Source organism: Pelodiscus sinensis, chromosome 29 (assembly GCF_052426305.1).
Source record: "Pelodiscus sinensis isolate ZL-2025 chromosome 29, ASM5242630v1, whole genome shotgun sequence".
NCBI lineage: Eukaryota > Metazoa > Chordata > Testudines > Trionychidae > Pelodiscus > Pelodiscus sinensis.
The window spans coordinates 15,822,566-15,838,507 of record NC_143080.1 but is presented as its reverse complement, the minus strand read 5'-3'; the positions used below and the strand labels follow the sequence as shown (position 1 = coordinate 15,838,507).

The 15,942-nt window shown below is 58.3% G+C and overlaps 1 protein-coding gene across 2 annotated transcripts in view; it reads left to right on the top strand.

Moving 5' to 3' along the window:
- The window catches only part of SCN4A (sodium voltage-gated channel alpha subunit 4), a 177,319-nt gene that overhangs the window by 52,948 nt on the left and 108,429 nt on the right, over positions 1-15,942 (top strand). For both annotated transcript variants that reach the window (XM_075911769.2, XM_075911768.2), the window contains exon 2: positions 14,720-15,035. In XM_075911769.2, the coding sequence (XP_075767884.2) occupies positions 14,772-15,035 (264 nt within the window). In that variant the 5' untranslated portion in view covers positions 14,720-14,771. The remainder of the gene's footprint in view (positions 1-14,719; positions 15,036-15,942) is intronic.

The following is a 15,942-nucleotide window of genomic DNA, read 5'->3' as shown; positions in this document are numbered from 1 at the left end:
CAGAGCGCTAGGAGCTGCTGGAACTGCCAGAACCCCGTCGGGCTCCGCTCTCCGACTCTCCTCGGAGGGTGACTGCCACGGGCTGGCAGCCAGGGCTGCCTTCGGAGGAGCCAGGGCCCGAGCGAGGGAGCTCTGATGGCTGCTAGTTACTGGGCTCAGGCATGGACTTTGCCTGGGGCAGATACCCCCATGGCTCCCTCGGTCCGTGGTCTGGGCCCGCTGGGCAGTCCCCGTGTGCCCGCGGGAATGCTGGTGCCCTCTCTGGGCAGAGCTTCCCTTGGGACATGCGCCTCGCCCACCTCCCAGGGGGGTGTGCTTTGGGACAGAGTCTCGTTCTGTGACTCCATCGCTTCCTGCCCCGTCTCATTCCCTGCTGCTGCCCGGACCAGTCCTGATGCAGCCTGAAGAAACCGACCCTTCCCCTGTGCACTAAGCTGGGGGGAGAGGTAGATACGCTTAAGGGCAGAGATAGGGTCCAGAGTGACTTAGACAAATTGGAGGATTGAGCCACAAGAAATCTGATGAGGTTCAACAAGGACAAGTGTAGAGTCCTGCCCTTGGGACGGAAGAATCCCAAGCATTGTTACAGGCTGGGGACCAACCGGTTAAGTAGTAGTTCTGCAGAAAAGGACCTGGGGGTTACAGTGGATGAGAAGCTGGATAGGAGTCAACAGTGTGCCCTTGTAGCCAAGAAGGCTCATGGCATATTAGATTGCATTAAGAGGAGCATTGCCAGCAGATCCAGAGATGTCATTATTCCCCTTTATTTGGCTCTGGTGAGGCCACATCTGGAGTATTGTGTCCAGTTCTGGGCCCCCCACTACAAAAAGGATGTGGACGCATTGGAGAGGGTCCAGCGGAGGGCAACCAAGATGATTAGGGGGCTGGAGCATATGACCTATGAGGAGAGGCTGAAGGACTTGGGTCTGTTTAGTCTGCAGAAGAGAAGAGTGAGGGGGGATTTGAGAGCAGCCTTCAACTTCCTGAAGGGAGGTTCCAAAGAGGCTGGAGAGAGGCTGTTCTCAGTAGTGACAGATGGCAGAACAAGGAGCAATGGTCTCAAGTTGTGGTGGGAGAGGTCCAGGTTCGATATTAGGAAAAACTATTTCCCTAGGAGGGTGGTGAAGCACTGGAATGGGTTACCTGGGGAAGTAGTGGAGTCTCCATCCCTAGAGGGGTTTAAGTCTCGGCTTGACAAAGCCCTGGCCGGGTTGATCTAGTTGGGATTGGTCCTGCCTAGAGCAGGGGGCTGGTCTTGATGGGCTCCCGCGGTCTCTTCCAGCTCTGTGGTTCTATGATTCTATGACCTGCCCTTTCCTCCACCTGCTGCCTGCCGCCTCTTGAGGGCGCTCTCCGCTCTGTGCCCATGCGTTGAGCACACGCGTGGGCAGGGCATGCTGTGCCTGCATCTCAGACTGTAATCTTCCCACTACGGCTGTCCTACTCTGGACGGCTGTGGGAACGGCCCTCTAGCATTGTCTGATCTGGGGCTGCAGCCCTGCTGCCTTCTGCCCCCTCTGCCCAGGCCCAGGGCAGGCTCCAAGCAAGGACTCTGCCAGGTCTTTCATCCCACGCCCCAGGCAGAGCAGAGCAGAACAGCCCGGTGGGGTGATTCCAAAGGAGAATGGGTTGGGGACCAGGTCTGGAGGGGAGGGCAAGAGACGCAGCAGGGGCAAAGCAGGGGAGGTGCAGGGGGTGCAGATCAGGGTCCCTCCAGCATTTTCCATCCAGGAGCGGAAGGAGTTTGTCTTGTGCAGCAATATTGAGGTGACATGCACTTGTGCGGATGTTCCACTGTAGCACCCACCAGTTGCTAACATGTCACACACACACACTGACACTGATTTACACACACGCTCGCTCTGATTTCCAGTCTATTGTTCTACCCACTAAACCGTACTCTCTCCACTTCTCCTTGACGCAGTGTCCGGTAGGGATGGTACAAAGGCCAGTCTCTCTACGCGGCTTTTAGCTGTCTTGAGTAATAAACAGGCTTGGTCCTGTTCTGACTGTAAAACTTTGCTGTTTGTAAAAATGCCAGTCTCGTTAAAACCAAGCCCCAGCGAAGCAGGTCTGTGACCTAAACCTGAGCGCGGGATTTCTTTCATTTCACATCAGTAATATTCATGAGGGGAAGTTCCCTGTGAGCCCCTGGCCCAGCGGGCCGGCGCCCGCCCCCCTGCCCCACTCCCCACCCCTCCCCTGAGTGCAGCCTATCCCGCTACGGCTGTCCGAGCGCCTCACCTGGAGCTGGCTGGGGCCGCCATCCGACACGTGGCTCGCTCCAGCACCCTGACCCGGAACACCCCTGCTTTGCCACGTGGCTCCCCCCCGGAGCAGCCCCGCTCCACCATGCGGCCCAGCTGACCAGGCCGTGAGGCGGAGAGCGGCGAGGGCTGCCCGGCCCTGCAGATGAGGTGGGAGGGCCCAGCACTCTGTGCAGCCGCGCCCCTTAGAGGGAAGGAGGGGGGCTGGTCTCCCCCAGCCGCAGCAGGAGTGGCCACACAGCAGCTCTTTGCTGGGCGCCTGACGTGCTCTTGCCGGGGGCCGGGGGCCGTTTCCCTTCTAGCCCTGCTCCGGTGAAGGGCGGCGGGATGTAGCTGCCTGCAGGCACCTCTGCAACCAGCCCCTGGAGCCGCTGCCAAGGCGCCGTGAGCCGGGCCCCCAGGGCTCCCTGCAAGAAAGAAGCCGAGTCCACGAGAGCCCCCTGCCAGGCCCCAGCCCTGGCCAGGCCATTCTCAGCCTCTCTGCCGGGGAACTGTCCCGTCAGGGCCTGGCTGTGGATTCCCCGTGTGCCCCGATTCGCCACAGGCCTGAGATGGGGCCTGCTGCTCACTGCAGAGATCTAGGCTGAAGCTCCGGGTCCTTCCCCGGGAATCCCTCGGCCCCGCTCGGCCAGATTCACGCGGGCTGAGCCACAAAGTGCTTCTTAGCACGGGCCAGGAGCGTGGCGCATCCGCCGGGACCCGGGACGCCGGAGCAGAGCTCTGCTCTGTACCACCCCCTCGCCGGCCAGAGAGCGCCAAGCGCGGCGCCTCTCCCCATGCCCAGACCTGTCGGTTGCAGCAGGCCTGTCTGTGGAGTCTGACACGAGGGCTTGTCCACACTGAGTCACTCTGCTATAGCCGAGCTCTGGGCATTCCCACCCAACCTTAATCCCAACCAGGTTTCAGATGCTTTGGAGGGCAGGGCAGGCTGGCTGTGGGGGGACAAGGCTGGTAAAAGGGGGCAGAAGGGCATGAGCACACCCTGTGCTAGCTGGTAAACCTCTCCCCGGAATGACCGGGCATCCAGCCCTTAGCTGGCTCCTGTCTCAGGGCCCTGCCTGCCCGGGTCCACCACAGGCTCCTGCCTGCTGCCTCTGTGGAGCGCGCCCCTCTGCGGCGATTTAAAGCTGCAGGAGCAGCGGCAGCAGCTGGGAGCCCTAGCTCCTTTGAACCGCTGGGCCCCCTTGGTCCCCCGCTGTCCCAGGCCTGGCCGCTGGGGGAGGAGTAAACTCCCCTCTGGGCACCGTCAGTCTTTGCCTTTAACCCTTTCCAGGGCCGCCGGTGGGAGGGGACCGCTGCTGTTGGCTATTCATCCCTTGGCTGGGAAGGCGGCAGCTCGGGGGGGGGGGGGGGGGGGCTCGCTGCAGGCGCCTGGGGCTGTACATTTGGCAAAGGCGGCCGAGCTGTTCCAGGCACCTGCTCTGTGCCTCCAGGGGAAGAGCCAGTGCCGGCCTGGCCAGGGAACCGCTCTGGCTGCTCACACTGGGCCTGCAGAGCCAGCTGGGAGCAAGGCGGCCGCTTACCCGTCCCTAGCGCCTTCCCGTGGCAGCAGGCCGAGCACTGGAGCGTGGCTGGCAGGGATGACGAGGTCACCGAGGGACCGATTCTAAGGCGGCGGCAGGATGAAGCCGACGGTCGGTGAAACGTTTGGTTTTGTAAACGTGTAACCACCAACGTTTTCACCGGTTACACGTTGACATGCGGGGGAGGGGGGCAGACCGGCTCCCTGTGAGCACCAGCTCCCGCCTGCCCCTCCTCCCCGCGCTGCTGTCTCTGTGGGAGGCAGTGCGGGGGCCAAACCGGGAGGCAGGCAGCTCAGTGGGACCCGGAGCTTGCCCCCCCTCCCCCCCGCCCCGCACTGTTGCTTCTGTATCAGGCTCATTGGTTAACCGTGTACACGGGGGGAACCTCAGCCCTGGGGGCCAGATGCGGCTCCCAGCTTGCCTGGATCCGGCTCCCAAGGCTCGGGGGGGCCCCCAATATTGGGGAGCCTGCGCTAGTGCTCCAGTCCCCCCACTGCCCCTCCCCGTGGGGCTGGAGTGTACAATGTCTACTAGGCGGTGCCCCCAGGCTCTGGTGTGCGAGAGGAGGTGGGGAGGGGTTTTCTCCTTCTCAGTCGGGGGCCACGGCAGGGAGGGGTTTCCCCTTCTCAGGCATGTGCAGCCCCCGACTGATCTTCCTGTGGGTCAGCGGCCCCCCCCCCGTACAGGGATACATGTTCACACCCCTAGTAAAGATGGTGGATTTCAAGAGGGCAGACTTTAGCAAGCTAAGGGAGTTGGTGTGCACGGCCCATGGGAAGCAAGCCTCAGGAAAAAGAAGTGAAGACGGTCGGCAGGTTTTCAAAGAGGCCCAAGAGCAAACTGGTCCAGTGTGTAGGAAAGACCAGACGTCTGGCAAGAGACCACCCTGGCTTACCCAGGAGATCTTTTGTGATCTGAAAATCAAAAAAGAGTCCAACAAAAGTGGAAACCAGGTCAGATTACAAGGATGAATATAAATAAATGATACAAGAACAAAATTAGAAAAGTCCAGGCACAAAATGAGCTCAAACTAGCTAAAGATATCAAGCGTAACAAGAAAGCGTTCTACAAATGCGTTAGCAGCAAGAGGAAGACAAAGATATGGGAAGATGTTACTCGGGGTGGGGGGTGGGGAGGGATAATAACAGGAAATGTGTAAATGGCTGGGATGCTTAATGACTTCGTTTGGTTTTCACAAAGGAGATTGTGGTGACTAGACGCCTAACATAGTGAATGCCAGAGAAAATGAGGTAGGCTCAGAAGTTAAAATAGGGAAAGAACAAGTGAGATGTCTTCAAGTGACCAGGGTCTGATGAAATGTATCCCAGAATACTCAAGGAGCTGTCTGAGCAGATACCTGAGCCATTAGCTGTCATCTCTGAAAAGTCATGGAAGAGGGGAGAGGCCAGAGGACTGCAAAAGAGCAAGTCTAGTGCCCTTCTATAAAAAGGGAAATAGGACAACCCAGGGAATTACAGACCATCAGCTTCACTTCTGTGCCAGGGCTAATATTGGACCAAATAATTAATGAATCTGTCTGCAAGTATTTGGAAGACAGTTAGGCTGTGTCTAGACTGCATCCCTTTTCCGGAAAAGGGATGCAAATTAGACACATCGCAATTGCAAATGCCGCGGGGGATTTAAATCCCCCCCGCTTCATTTGCATAAACATGGCTGCCGCTTTTTTCCGGCTCGGAGCTTTGCCGGAAAAAAGCACCAGTCTAGATGGGGATCTTTCGGAAAATAAAGCCTTTTCCGAAAGATCCCATATGAGGAATAAGGGATGCAGTCTAGACACAGCCTGTGTTTCCAGAACAAAATACAGGACTATGTAGCACTTTAAAGACTAACAAGATGGTTTATTAGATGATGAGCTTTCGTGGGCCAGACCCACTTCCTCAGATCAAATAGTGGAAGAAAATAGTCACAACCATATACAGGCAGTCCCCGACTTACGTCGGATCCGCAGTTACGAACGGGGCTCGCCCCGGAGGACACGGACTGCGGGACCTCGCAGTCCTGCCGCCCGTGTACTCCAGGGCTTTCTCCGCGTCTCCCTGGTCTGCAGACCAGGAAGACGCGGAGCAAAGCTGCGGAGGGGCTCGGGCAGCAAGGCAGCCCAGGCGCGCCTGGGCTGCTCCGCTGCCGGCTTCCCGGAGGCTTTGCAAAGCCGCGGGGGGGCTCGGGCAGCAGGCAGCCCAGGTGTGCCTGGGCTGCTCCGCTGCCGGCTTCCCCGAGGCTTTGCAAAGCCTCGGGGAAGCCGGCAGCGGGACAGCCCAGACGCCCCGCGGCTGTCCCGCTGCTGGCGTCCTCAGAGGCTTTGCTCCCCGTCTCCCTGGTCTGTTGGTCTCCAGCAGACCAGGAAGACTGGGAGCAAAGCCGCGGAGGACCCAGGCGGCGGGACCGCGGTGCGTCTTGGTCTGCCGCCCGCGTCTTCCTGGTCTGCTGGGGTGGGGGGGCGCAGCTAGTACGCCCCCCCCCCAAAGCAGACTAGGCTTTTCTCCAGACGCCTGTGGCAGAGCAGCTGGGGCGCTGCCAGTTGGTCCCGCAGCGCCGCTCTGGGCGCTACTGGACCAACCCGGCAGCACCCCAGCTGCTCTGCCCCAGGTGTCCTGATTCAGCCACTGCTGGTCAGTTTCAGCAGCGGCTGAATCAGGACGCCTGGGGCAGAGCAGATGGGGTGCTGCTGGGTTGGTCCAGTAGTGCCGAGGAGCGGCACTACTGGAGCAACCCAGCAGCACCCGAGCTGCTCTGCCCCAGGCGTCCCCAAGTCAGCTGCTGCTGAAACTGACCAGCGCTGACTACAGGAAGCCTGAGGCAGAGTTGCTCTGGCCCGGGCTTCCTGGAATCAGCTGCTGATCAGTTTCAGCAGCAGCTGACTTGGGGACGCCTGGGGTTCTTAAGTTGATTCTGTATGTAAGTCAGAACTGGCGGTCAGTTTCAGCAGCGGCTGACGCCAGTTCCGACTTACATACAGATTCAACTTAAGAACAAACCTACAATCCCTATCTTGTACGTAACCGGGGAACTGCCTGTATACCAAAGGATACAATTAAAAAAAATGAACACATATGAAAAGGACAAATCACATTTCAGAACAGAAGGGGGATGCGGGGGGAGGGAAAGGAAGGTGAATGCCTGTGAGTTAATGATATTAGAGGTGGGGAAGGGGAGATGTCTGTGAGTTAATGGTATTAGAGGTGATAACTGGGGAAGCTATCTTTGTAATGGGTAAGGTAGTTGGGGTCTTTGTTCAGCCCCCGGCGGAAAGTGTCGAATTTTAGCATGAATGCCAGTTCAGAAGATTCCCTTTCAAGTGCAGATTTGAAAGTCTTCTGAAGTAGGATGCAGGTCATTGAGACAGTGTCCTTTCTGGTTGAAATGACAAGCAACTGTTTTTTCTTTGTGATCCTGTCTAATGTCTGTTTTGTGGGCACTGATTCTTTGGCGAAGTGTCTGAGATGTTTGTCCAATGTACATAGCAGACGGACACTTTCGGCACATGATGGCATAGATTATATTTCTGGATGCGCAGGAATATGTGTTCTTGATCTTATAACTCACTTGGTTAGGCCCAATAATGGTGTCAGCAGAGTGAATATGTGGACAAAGCTGGCAACGGGGTTTGTTGCAAGGGAAAGTACCAGGGTTGGTATTAGTGTGATATGTCCTGTGGTTGTTGGTAAGAATCATCTTGAGGTTAGGTGGTTGTCTATAGGAGACTATGGGTCTGTCTCCCAGAGCTTCTTGGAGTTTAGTGTCCTGTTCCAGTATAGGCTGTAGTTTATTGATAATGCGTTGGGTGGGTTTAAGTTGGGGGCTGTAGGTGATGACAAGTGGTGTTCTATTGTTGGTTTTCTTGGGTCTGTCTTGAAGTAGATGGTTTCTAGGTATTCGTCTGGCTCTTTCAATTTGCTTTTTTATTTCTCCGGGTGGGTAGTTGAGGTTTAAAAATGTTTGGTAGAGACACTGAAGTTTCTGGTCTCTGTCAGTGGGATTAGAGCAGATGCGGTTGTATCGAAGGGCTTGGCTATAGATGATGGATCGTATGGTGTGTGCTGGATGAGAGCTGGAAGCATGTAGGTAACTGTATGAGTCAGTGGGTTTTCTGTAGAGGGTGGTGTCTAATTTTCCATTGTTGATTTGTACTGTGGTGTCCAGGAAATGGATCTCTCGTGTGGAATGGTCCAGGCTGAGGTTAATGGTGGGGTGTAGGTTGTTGAAATCTCTGTGGAATGTCTCCAGTGTTTCTTGGCCATGTGTGACGGCGCGTTGGGGTCCCCCGCCTCCTGCACCCCCGTAATGGCACGAACAGACTCCACCAGCCGGTAGAATAGAGGTGGTTTATTGCTTCTCCAGCATACATCACAGCACAGATGTCATCAGGTTCCAGGGTAGGCCTAGGATGCCTCAGCCCCCCTTGATATGGGGGCGGGGTCTCGGCTTCTAAACCCCCCAGCCAGTTGCTGAGGCTGCTTCCTCCATGCTCCCAGATAGAAACTAACTCTCCTCCAGCCCTGCCCCCCATCCAGGGCAGCATTCACCTTCCTTTATTCCTCTCCATGGGGGTTAGCTGGTCGGACTGGTTGAGAGATCCCTTTGCATAATGACTCATCGCCTGTCTTGCTCGGTGGTGCTACAGACAGTGGCCAGTGAGTTAGCAAGTTCCCCCCCCCCCCCCCACTACGTCACACCATGCGTCCAGTTCATAAAGATGTCATCGATGTAGCGAAAGTAGAGAAGGGGTAAAAGGGGACGGGAGTTGAGGAAACGTTGTTCTAGGTCAGCCATAAAGATATTAGCATACTGTGGGGCCATGCGTGTACCCATGGCTGTGCCGCTGATCTGGAGGTATAAGTTGTTCTCAAACTGGAAATTATTGTGGGTGAGAACAAAGTTACATAGGTCTGCTATCAGGTTGGCAGTGGTGTCCTCTGGGATAGTGTTTCTAATAGCTTGTAATCCGTCTTCATGTGGGATATTGGTGTATAGAGCTTCTACATCCATGGTGGCAAGGATGGTGTTATTGGGGAGGTTATCGATGTTTTGTAGTTTCCTTAGGAAGTCAGTAGTGTCTCGGAGATAGCTGGGGGTGTTGGTTGCGTAGGGTTTGAGGAGAGAGTCTACATAGCTGGATAGACCAGTAGTGAGTGTGCCAATACCAGAGATGATGGGGCGTCCGGGGTGTCCAGGTTTATGGATCTTGGGAAGCAGATAGAAAAATCCTGTGTTTCCGGAATAACAGTACTAGCTCCCTCACCTCAGCTGTGTTCTTTCGACAGAAAGGGTACGTCTAGACTACAGGCTTTTGTCGACAGAAGTTTTGTTGACAGATACTGTCGACAAAGCTTCTGTCGACAAAGAGTGTCTAGACAGTTCTGTCAACAAAGCAAGCCACTTTGTCAACATGAGAGTGTAGACGCAAAGGATAGAGCACACGCAATAACGCCTTCTGGCGACAGAACTCTGTGGACAAAAGGCGTTATTCCTTGTAGAATGAGGTTTACCGACATCGACAAAACTGCCGAGTTCTGTCAACGTTATGCCGACAGACCTCAGCGGCAGTGTAGACGCAGGTATAGCTTTGTCAACAAAAGTGGACTTGTGTTGACAAAACCCTGTAATCTAGACACACCCAAAGTCGAAGTGACGGGCGGCTTTTTATGCCAGCGGTAACCCCCATCCCGCGAGGAACGAAAAAGCTCTTTTGGAAGAGGGTGTGTGGATGCTCCACTGCTGCTGTGTCGAAATAGCCCCTCCCCAGGCCATAGTAAAGTTATTCCTCCCCAGTGCCCCCTGGGCTCGAAATGGAGAGAGCGCGTCCACACTAGGGGACCCAGCCTCGGACTCATTTGGAGCCTGCCCTGCAGTGTGGACACTCTATTTCGAAACGAGCTTTTGCGAAAGGAGCTTGCAGTGTAGACGCACCCGGCAGGAGACGGTGGGCATGGATTTGTGAAGATCCGACCGGAGGGGCAGAGCGAGGCCGTGGGCTGCAGGGTTTGCTGGAGGAGAACGGAAGGCTGCAAGTGGGAGAGGTTTCACCAAGGAGCTGGGGGAAGGTCCTGGGGGGAGGGGACAGTGGCCCAGGGAGAGGCTGCTACTCTGTGGGGATAAAGGCAAGAGCCCCACATTGGTAGCTGCTACCTCGGGCCCTGGGCCGGAACTTGGAGTCAGTGGGTGGACCAGGTTCCCCAACCCTCTCCAGGCCTGGTGGGCTGCCACGGGGAGCAGGGGAGCCCGGGACCAGGGAAGGGGATGAAAACAGGCTGGTGAAATAAGGAAATTCAAATCTTCTGGTGTTCTGGGCAGCGGCAGCGACTACCCTGGGAGCAGCTGCCAGCCTAGCTGTAGTGCTGTGCAGCAGGGAGAGCCGGGGGCTCTGCCCTGCCTCCAGCCCTGGCCCCCTCCTGGCAGGAGCCTTCGGAGGGGCGGTGCTGGTGACTCGGGCACCTCTTCATGAAGCACCGCGGACGATGCTCACTTGCATGAGTGAGATCGTTGGTTACGTGTATCATGGCAGCTCAAAGAGCCCCACTCGTGCTCGAGGGTCGCCCTGCGCTAGGCGCTGTACAAACACAGTCCCTGCCCCCGAGCTCACAGCCATGCATTTCTGTCTTCACTACTGGGTTTAAGTGGGCTGACGTGGTGAGTAACCCTGGTGCTACAAGCTGCACGGGGGGAAGGCCACGGGGTAGCAGGGTTGTAGAAGTGAAGGAAAATGCATCGTACTTGTTGTTGTTGAGGATGGTAAGAGGCAGACAATTGACTAATCACGTGGCCAATACAGTTTGTATCGACTACACGATTAGTCGATAAGAGAAGGCGCTTTGTCCGGGCTCATGCTGGTCCCGGAGCCACCCCGCTGTGGCTCTGCAGTGTAAATGGAGCAGGGCCCAAGTGCGCAGGCAGCTCAGCTCCTACCACATTTAAACTGCAGAGCCGCAGTGGGGGTAGGGCCCGGAGTCGGCACAAGCTGGGACAGCGCCGGGGCCACCGCAGCGCTACATGGTAAATGTGGTAAGAGCCAGAGCTGCGCCGGCCCCGGACCAGAGCTGGAACTGCTGGGTCTCGGCTCGCACTGGGTCCAGCAGCCCCCGTCCATCGCGGCAGCTTCTCCTAGCCCCTCACCGCCTCTGAGAGGCAGCAGCGGTGGGGAGGGGAACAGGCAGCACCAGGGAGACGGTGCTGAGGGGAACTGGATGTAGGCGAGATTAGAAAAACGTGATGCTGAGGGTAGGCAAGAGCCCGCACAGGCACCCGGGGAGTCCCCGTCCCCAGGGGGTGTAAGAACAGGCCGGGCCAGCCCCTGTCAGGGAGGCTCTGGGGTTACTGGACACGCTGCCCCCTCGAGTCCGTCCCCCCGACCCGTGAAAGGGAAGTGACCGTGGCCATGTGGTGGCAGTTCACGGCTGCTCCGGAAGAGCCCAGCTAGCAGCTAGCCCGGGCCGGGCAGTGGCTCTTGGCCTGCTGGGTCCCACCGGACCTAACGGGCAGAGAGCCAAGCTCAGGTTCTGCACCAGGGGCTAACTGTTTACAAAACGTGCCGGGGAGAGTGAGAGAAACCCACCGCGGCTCTGCCCGGGCCTCGGTGCCGCTTGCAAGGGGGAGAGCTGTGCTCAAACCCCTTCCCGCACCCAAGGGAGAACTGAACCCTGCGGCCCCGCACCCAGGGCCGGATTCACACCAGTGTGAACGTGGCAGGTACCGAGGGCCCAGATTCACGGGACCTGGTTTGGGTTTTCTCGCCCATGCAAACCCGGGTGCAAGCTGAGAGGCCGTGGAGCAAGGACCGGGTCACGGCACTGCTTGGCTTGGGCCCAGCTGCCCCGCTGTCACAGTGGGGTGGTGCCGTGGCAACGGGCCCAAACGTGGGGGAATGGCACGGTGACCACTCCAGAGAAAATCCCGTTCCTTGTCCAGTGCTGGAGAGCAGGGGCGCAGGGTTCACCACACTTGATGCAGTGCTGAGTTTACTGAAAACCAGTAACTCGTGCGTGTGACTGATTCTTACCCCCCCCCACTCCCTGTCTGCAGTGATCCTGGTGCATCTGTAAGGGTACGTCTACACTAGCCCCTAGTTCGATCTAGGGAGGCTAATGCGGGCGCTTGATTTGCATTTTTCCCGCTCATTGCAGGAGGAATACCAGCTAATTCAAGTTAGGGCTTTAAATCGGAATCCCGTTTCACTGCCGCGTGTAGACATGGGCAGTTACTTTGGGCTAGTCAGTTTCTAAAATGGCAACCAGCTGGGAACATGCAAATAAAGCATGGGATATTTAAATCCCGGGCTTGATTTGCAATTTCAGTCGCCCTTATTAGCCTCCCTAGATCGATCTAGGGGGCTAGTGTAGACGTACCCAAAGTGGCTTGAGACAACATTTTCAAAGCCACCTACATGGTTTAGGAGCCTGAGTTCCATTGACTTCCTAAGTCATTTAGGCACCCACGAACATTTACTTATCCTCAGCGAAACAACCCCGAGCCGCCTGAGCTGGACGTGAGCTTTCCCGGTTCGTACCAGCTGATCTGGCCCCTAAAGAACAGAACCAGGGGATCCAGGCAGCTCCACAGTGCTTTGAATTCATTTGTCAGGAGCGCGCTCAGTGCACCTTGTGAAGGGAGCCGTGGGGAGAACTGTCCCAGGAGAGTCGGGGCGGGGTTAACGCTGATGGCTTTGCCTCGCTGCCGCAGGCCAGCTACAGGAGGGGAGTTTTGAGAGGGAGGGAGCTGACGTTGAGACAGTTTCGCTAGAGATGTGGAGCCTCCATCACGTGAAGTCTTTACCCCAAGCCTGGGGGCCTCTCTAAGGCTATGTCTAGACTACAGGCTTCTTGCGCAAGAGAGCATCCACGAAAAAGCGATGCACTTTTTTGAAAGAGAGCGCCCAGACTGCCTGGATGCTCTCTCGCATGTAAGCAGTGATTGCTGTGGACAGCACGGTCACCAGGGTACCTGTGCTTTTTCCTCTTCCCTCTTCTTCCGAAAGAACTCCCTCTTCCCCGCCCACACACGCCGTCTCGTGCAAGAGCTCTTTTGCAAAACGAGGATTAGCAATTGCGCAGCAAGCCCTCTGTCCTTTCGATTTCCCGCCGGAAGAATGCGCTTGCAGCGTGGACGTAACACAAGTTTTGTCGGGAAAACGGCCATCGACCGCTGCTGGAGCGGATAGGATGGGGGTGCGGAGGCAGCACTGAAGCCTGGGAAAGGAGAGGTGGGGCAGGACTCGCACGGTGGACAGGTGGCCTGCGGGAGGGCAGGCAGCGGAAATGACGTGGGGCAGGGGGACCGAAGTCACAATGCAAAGGGTGGGTGGAGGCTCTTCAAGGGCCCTGCGCTGATCTGGTCTTAGTGGTTCCTGGAGCCAGAAGCCGATGGCCTTTGCTGCCATGCAGCGGAACCGGAGCTGGGCCTCCCAGCCATGCAGAGCTTGGCGCAAGGGGGGCGTGGCTGCTAACGGCCGTCCCTTCGCCCAGCCATGCCCGCAGAAAGCACTGGGCAGGCAGGGGCCCAAGCAAGCGCCAGAGAGTTTGAAACACAATCTCGGGCCGCCCGCGCTCACTGACAAGCTTCCCGGGTAACTCCCTGGACAGCCCCAGTGCCAGCGGGAGGGGGGAGCCAGGAGAATGACGAAAGGGATAGAAAACCTGCCATGGATGGTAATCTGCAGAGCGGTTAACCCCACCCCCACCCCGGCCTGGCTTGGGGCAGCTGGCCGGCTCGGGGACTCCAGCTGTGGGGTTAACGGAAGCAGAGGGGTGTGGGCTGGGGCCAGTGCCTGAGGGGCCCAGGGCAAGGGCTGTAGCTTGTAGAGCTGCCGTGCGGGTCTTAGCCTCACAGCCTGGGCCAGCTGACCCGGACCAGGCCCGGCCGAGCCGGGGTCTCGTGGTCCAGAGAGCAGGCGCCAGGCGACGCGGTCACCGTGTGTAAGAACCTACCTGGGGAATGAATCCCTTCAAGCAGAGGGGGCTCCCGTGGTCCCGGGGCCCCAGGCTGCAGCTGGCAAAGGGCGCCGGGTCTGCCCGGGAGGGTGTTTAAGGACTGGCACCGGTTCCCAAGCGGAGGGAGGGACTGTCCAGCACTGGCTGCTGGAAAAGCAAGGCGGGGTGTTTCTCAGATGACTGGGACTTGGGAAGTTCTCTGGCTTGCGATGGGGCGGCCAGCGATCACCCTTCCTGCCCTGGGATGGATACGTCCACGGAGCTCCACCCACGTGCCCACGGGATCCAGCCTGAAACGGGGCCTGCTCTGTTCTAGGTCTGTGCAGTGCCTGACGTGGTGGGGCGCTGGTCCACGTGGGGGCTCCCTGATACCAACCGTAACGTGGCTCTGGCCAGTGCCGGGAGGCTTGGTCCTCGGCTCCTGGCACCTGGCACGTATCAACGAGGGGAGAGGCCGGTGCAGGGCAGATGGTGGGAGTGGTTCACTGAACATCTGGCTCCGCTTATGAACGCCCCAGCTGTTGCCAGAGATTGGATGGGTAGCGAGTGCCAGCCGGGCCAGCAGCCCGGGGCTGGAGCAGGGATGTCTAGTACTAGAGGCATGAGGCACTGAAAAGCCCGGCTCACTAACTGGAGAGGCAACAGACTCGTGTCCTCTATGGATGGCACCGAGGGGCACACCCGACAGCCACGTGCTCCTGCCGTGGCTACTGGCCACGGGCCCGGAAGTGCAGAATCCAGCTGCTAGCTCTATGGGATGAGACCTCAGCACTGGGGCTGGTTGGTCTGGGTTCAAATCCCGCCCAAGGCTGTTCTGGGGCACCCGGCAGTGGCCGCTGCTAGCAGACGGGGTGCTGGGGTGGAGGGGCCTTTGCGCTGCCCCCTCCAGCTCTCAGTCGCGTGGGGGCTCACGTCCCAGGCAGGGAAAATGCAGCTGCTGGGCAAAGGCAGCCCCGTGACGCTCCCCTCTCCCCCTCTGTCGTGCCAGGCTTTCCCCTCCCGCGAGGCCAGGCAGAGGGCTCTGAGCGCAGAATGAGAAGATGGCCGTCCCGCCACACGTACCCGGCCCCGATAACCTCCGCCCCTTCACCCGCGAGTCCCTGGCTGCCATCGAGCGGCGGATCGGCGAGGCGGAAGCGCTGAGGATCAAGCAGCAGCATGTGGAGGTGCTGGATGAAGAGGAGCTGAAGGCCAGCCCCAATCTGGAGGTTGGGAAACCCCTCCCCCGCATCTACGGGGACCTGCCAGCGGAGCTCGTCGGGGTGCCCTTGGAGGACCTGGACCCCTTCTACGGCGATAAGAAGGTAGGGGGCAGGGCCGGGGCTGAGATCAGGGCCCAGGCACTGCTTCTCTGTAAGACATGGAACAGCTTTGACAGGGCAGAGACCCAGGCTTAACTTCCACCCCCCGCTAAGTGCTCTGCCCAGGGAGCTGCCTCTGCCTCCCATTTCAGGGGTTTCGACTGCCAGACAAATGCTGGAAATGCCGAGTCGGGCTGAAGAGAAACGTTTTGTCCGAAGCTCCGCCGTGCACGTCTGTCCAGCAGCCTGCTCCGCCCCAAAGCTGGCAGATTTCCCTTTTGGTTTGGCTTGAAAGGAAACATTGAAAAGTGATTTTTCTGAATTGCCCGGGGAGCAAAACGTTCCTTGTTCATCCAGGTCTCACCCCAACCCAGAATGGAGCCAACTCCTGCCAACGCCGCAACCGCAAATCCCAGCTCCCCAAACCGCTGCAATGTCCCGCCCGCGTCGGGGCCACGTCGACAGCTGCCCCGCGGCCCCGCCTCGAACTGGCCGAAGCTGGCGGGTGTCCGTTCTGCCGCGCTGCCCCCATTGGCACTGGCTGGCTCCAGCTCTCACACTCCCGGCCCGGGGCCATCTGCCCGAGCCCTCCCCAGTCCAGCCAGCAAAATATTTTGAAAACTGTGATCAGGCCAGTGAGGCTGCCAGCCGGGGGCGGAAGGGACGGGGTGGCAGGACATGGGGACACATGGGTCCCAGCAGCCCCCAGCGCCAACGTAGTCCGGCCGCAGAGGGTGCCACTCAGCTGGGAAACTGCGCTGGCCAGGGAGCCGCCCGTGGTGAGGCGCTTCTGCGCTTAGCTTTCGGTTACCCCGGGCAGGGGCAGGGAGCAGGCAGGCCAGCAAGTAGGGCCGGGCAATGCAGAGAGGGGGGCAAGCACAAGGACCCCAGCACCCCACAGCCCTTCCAG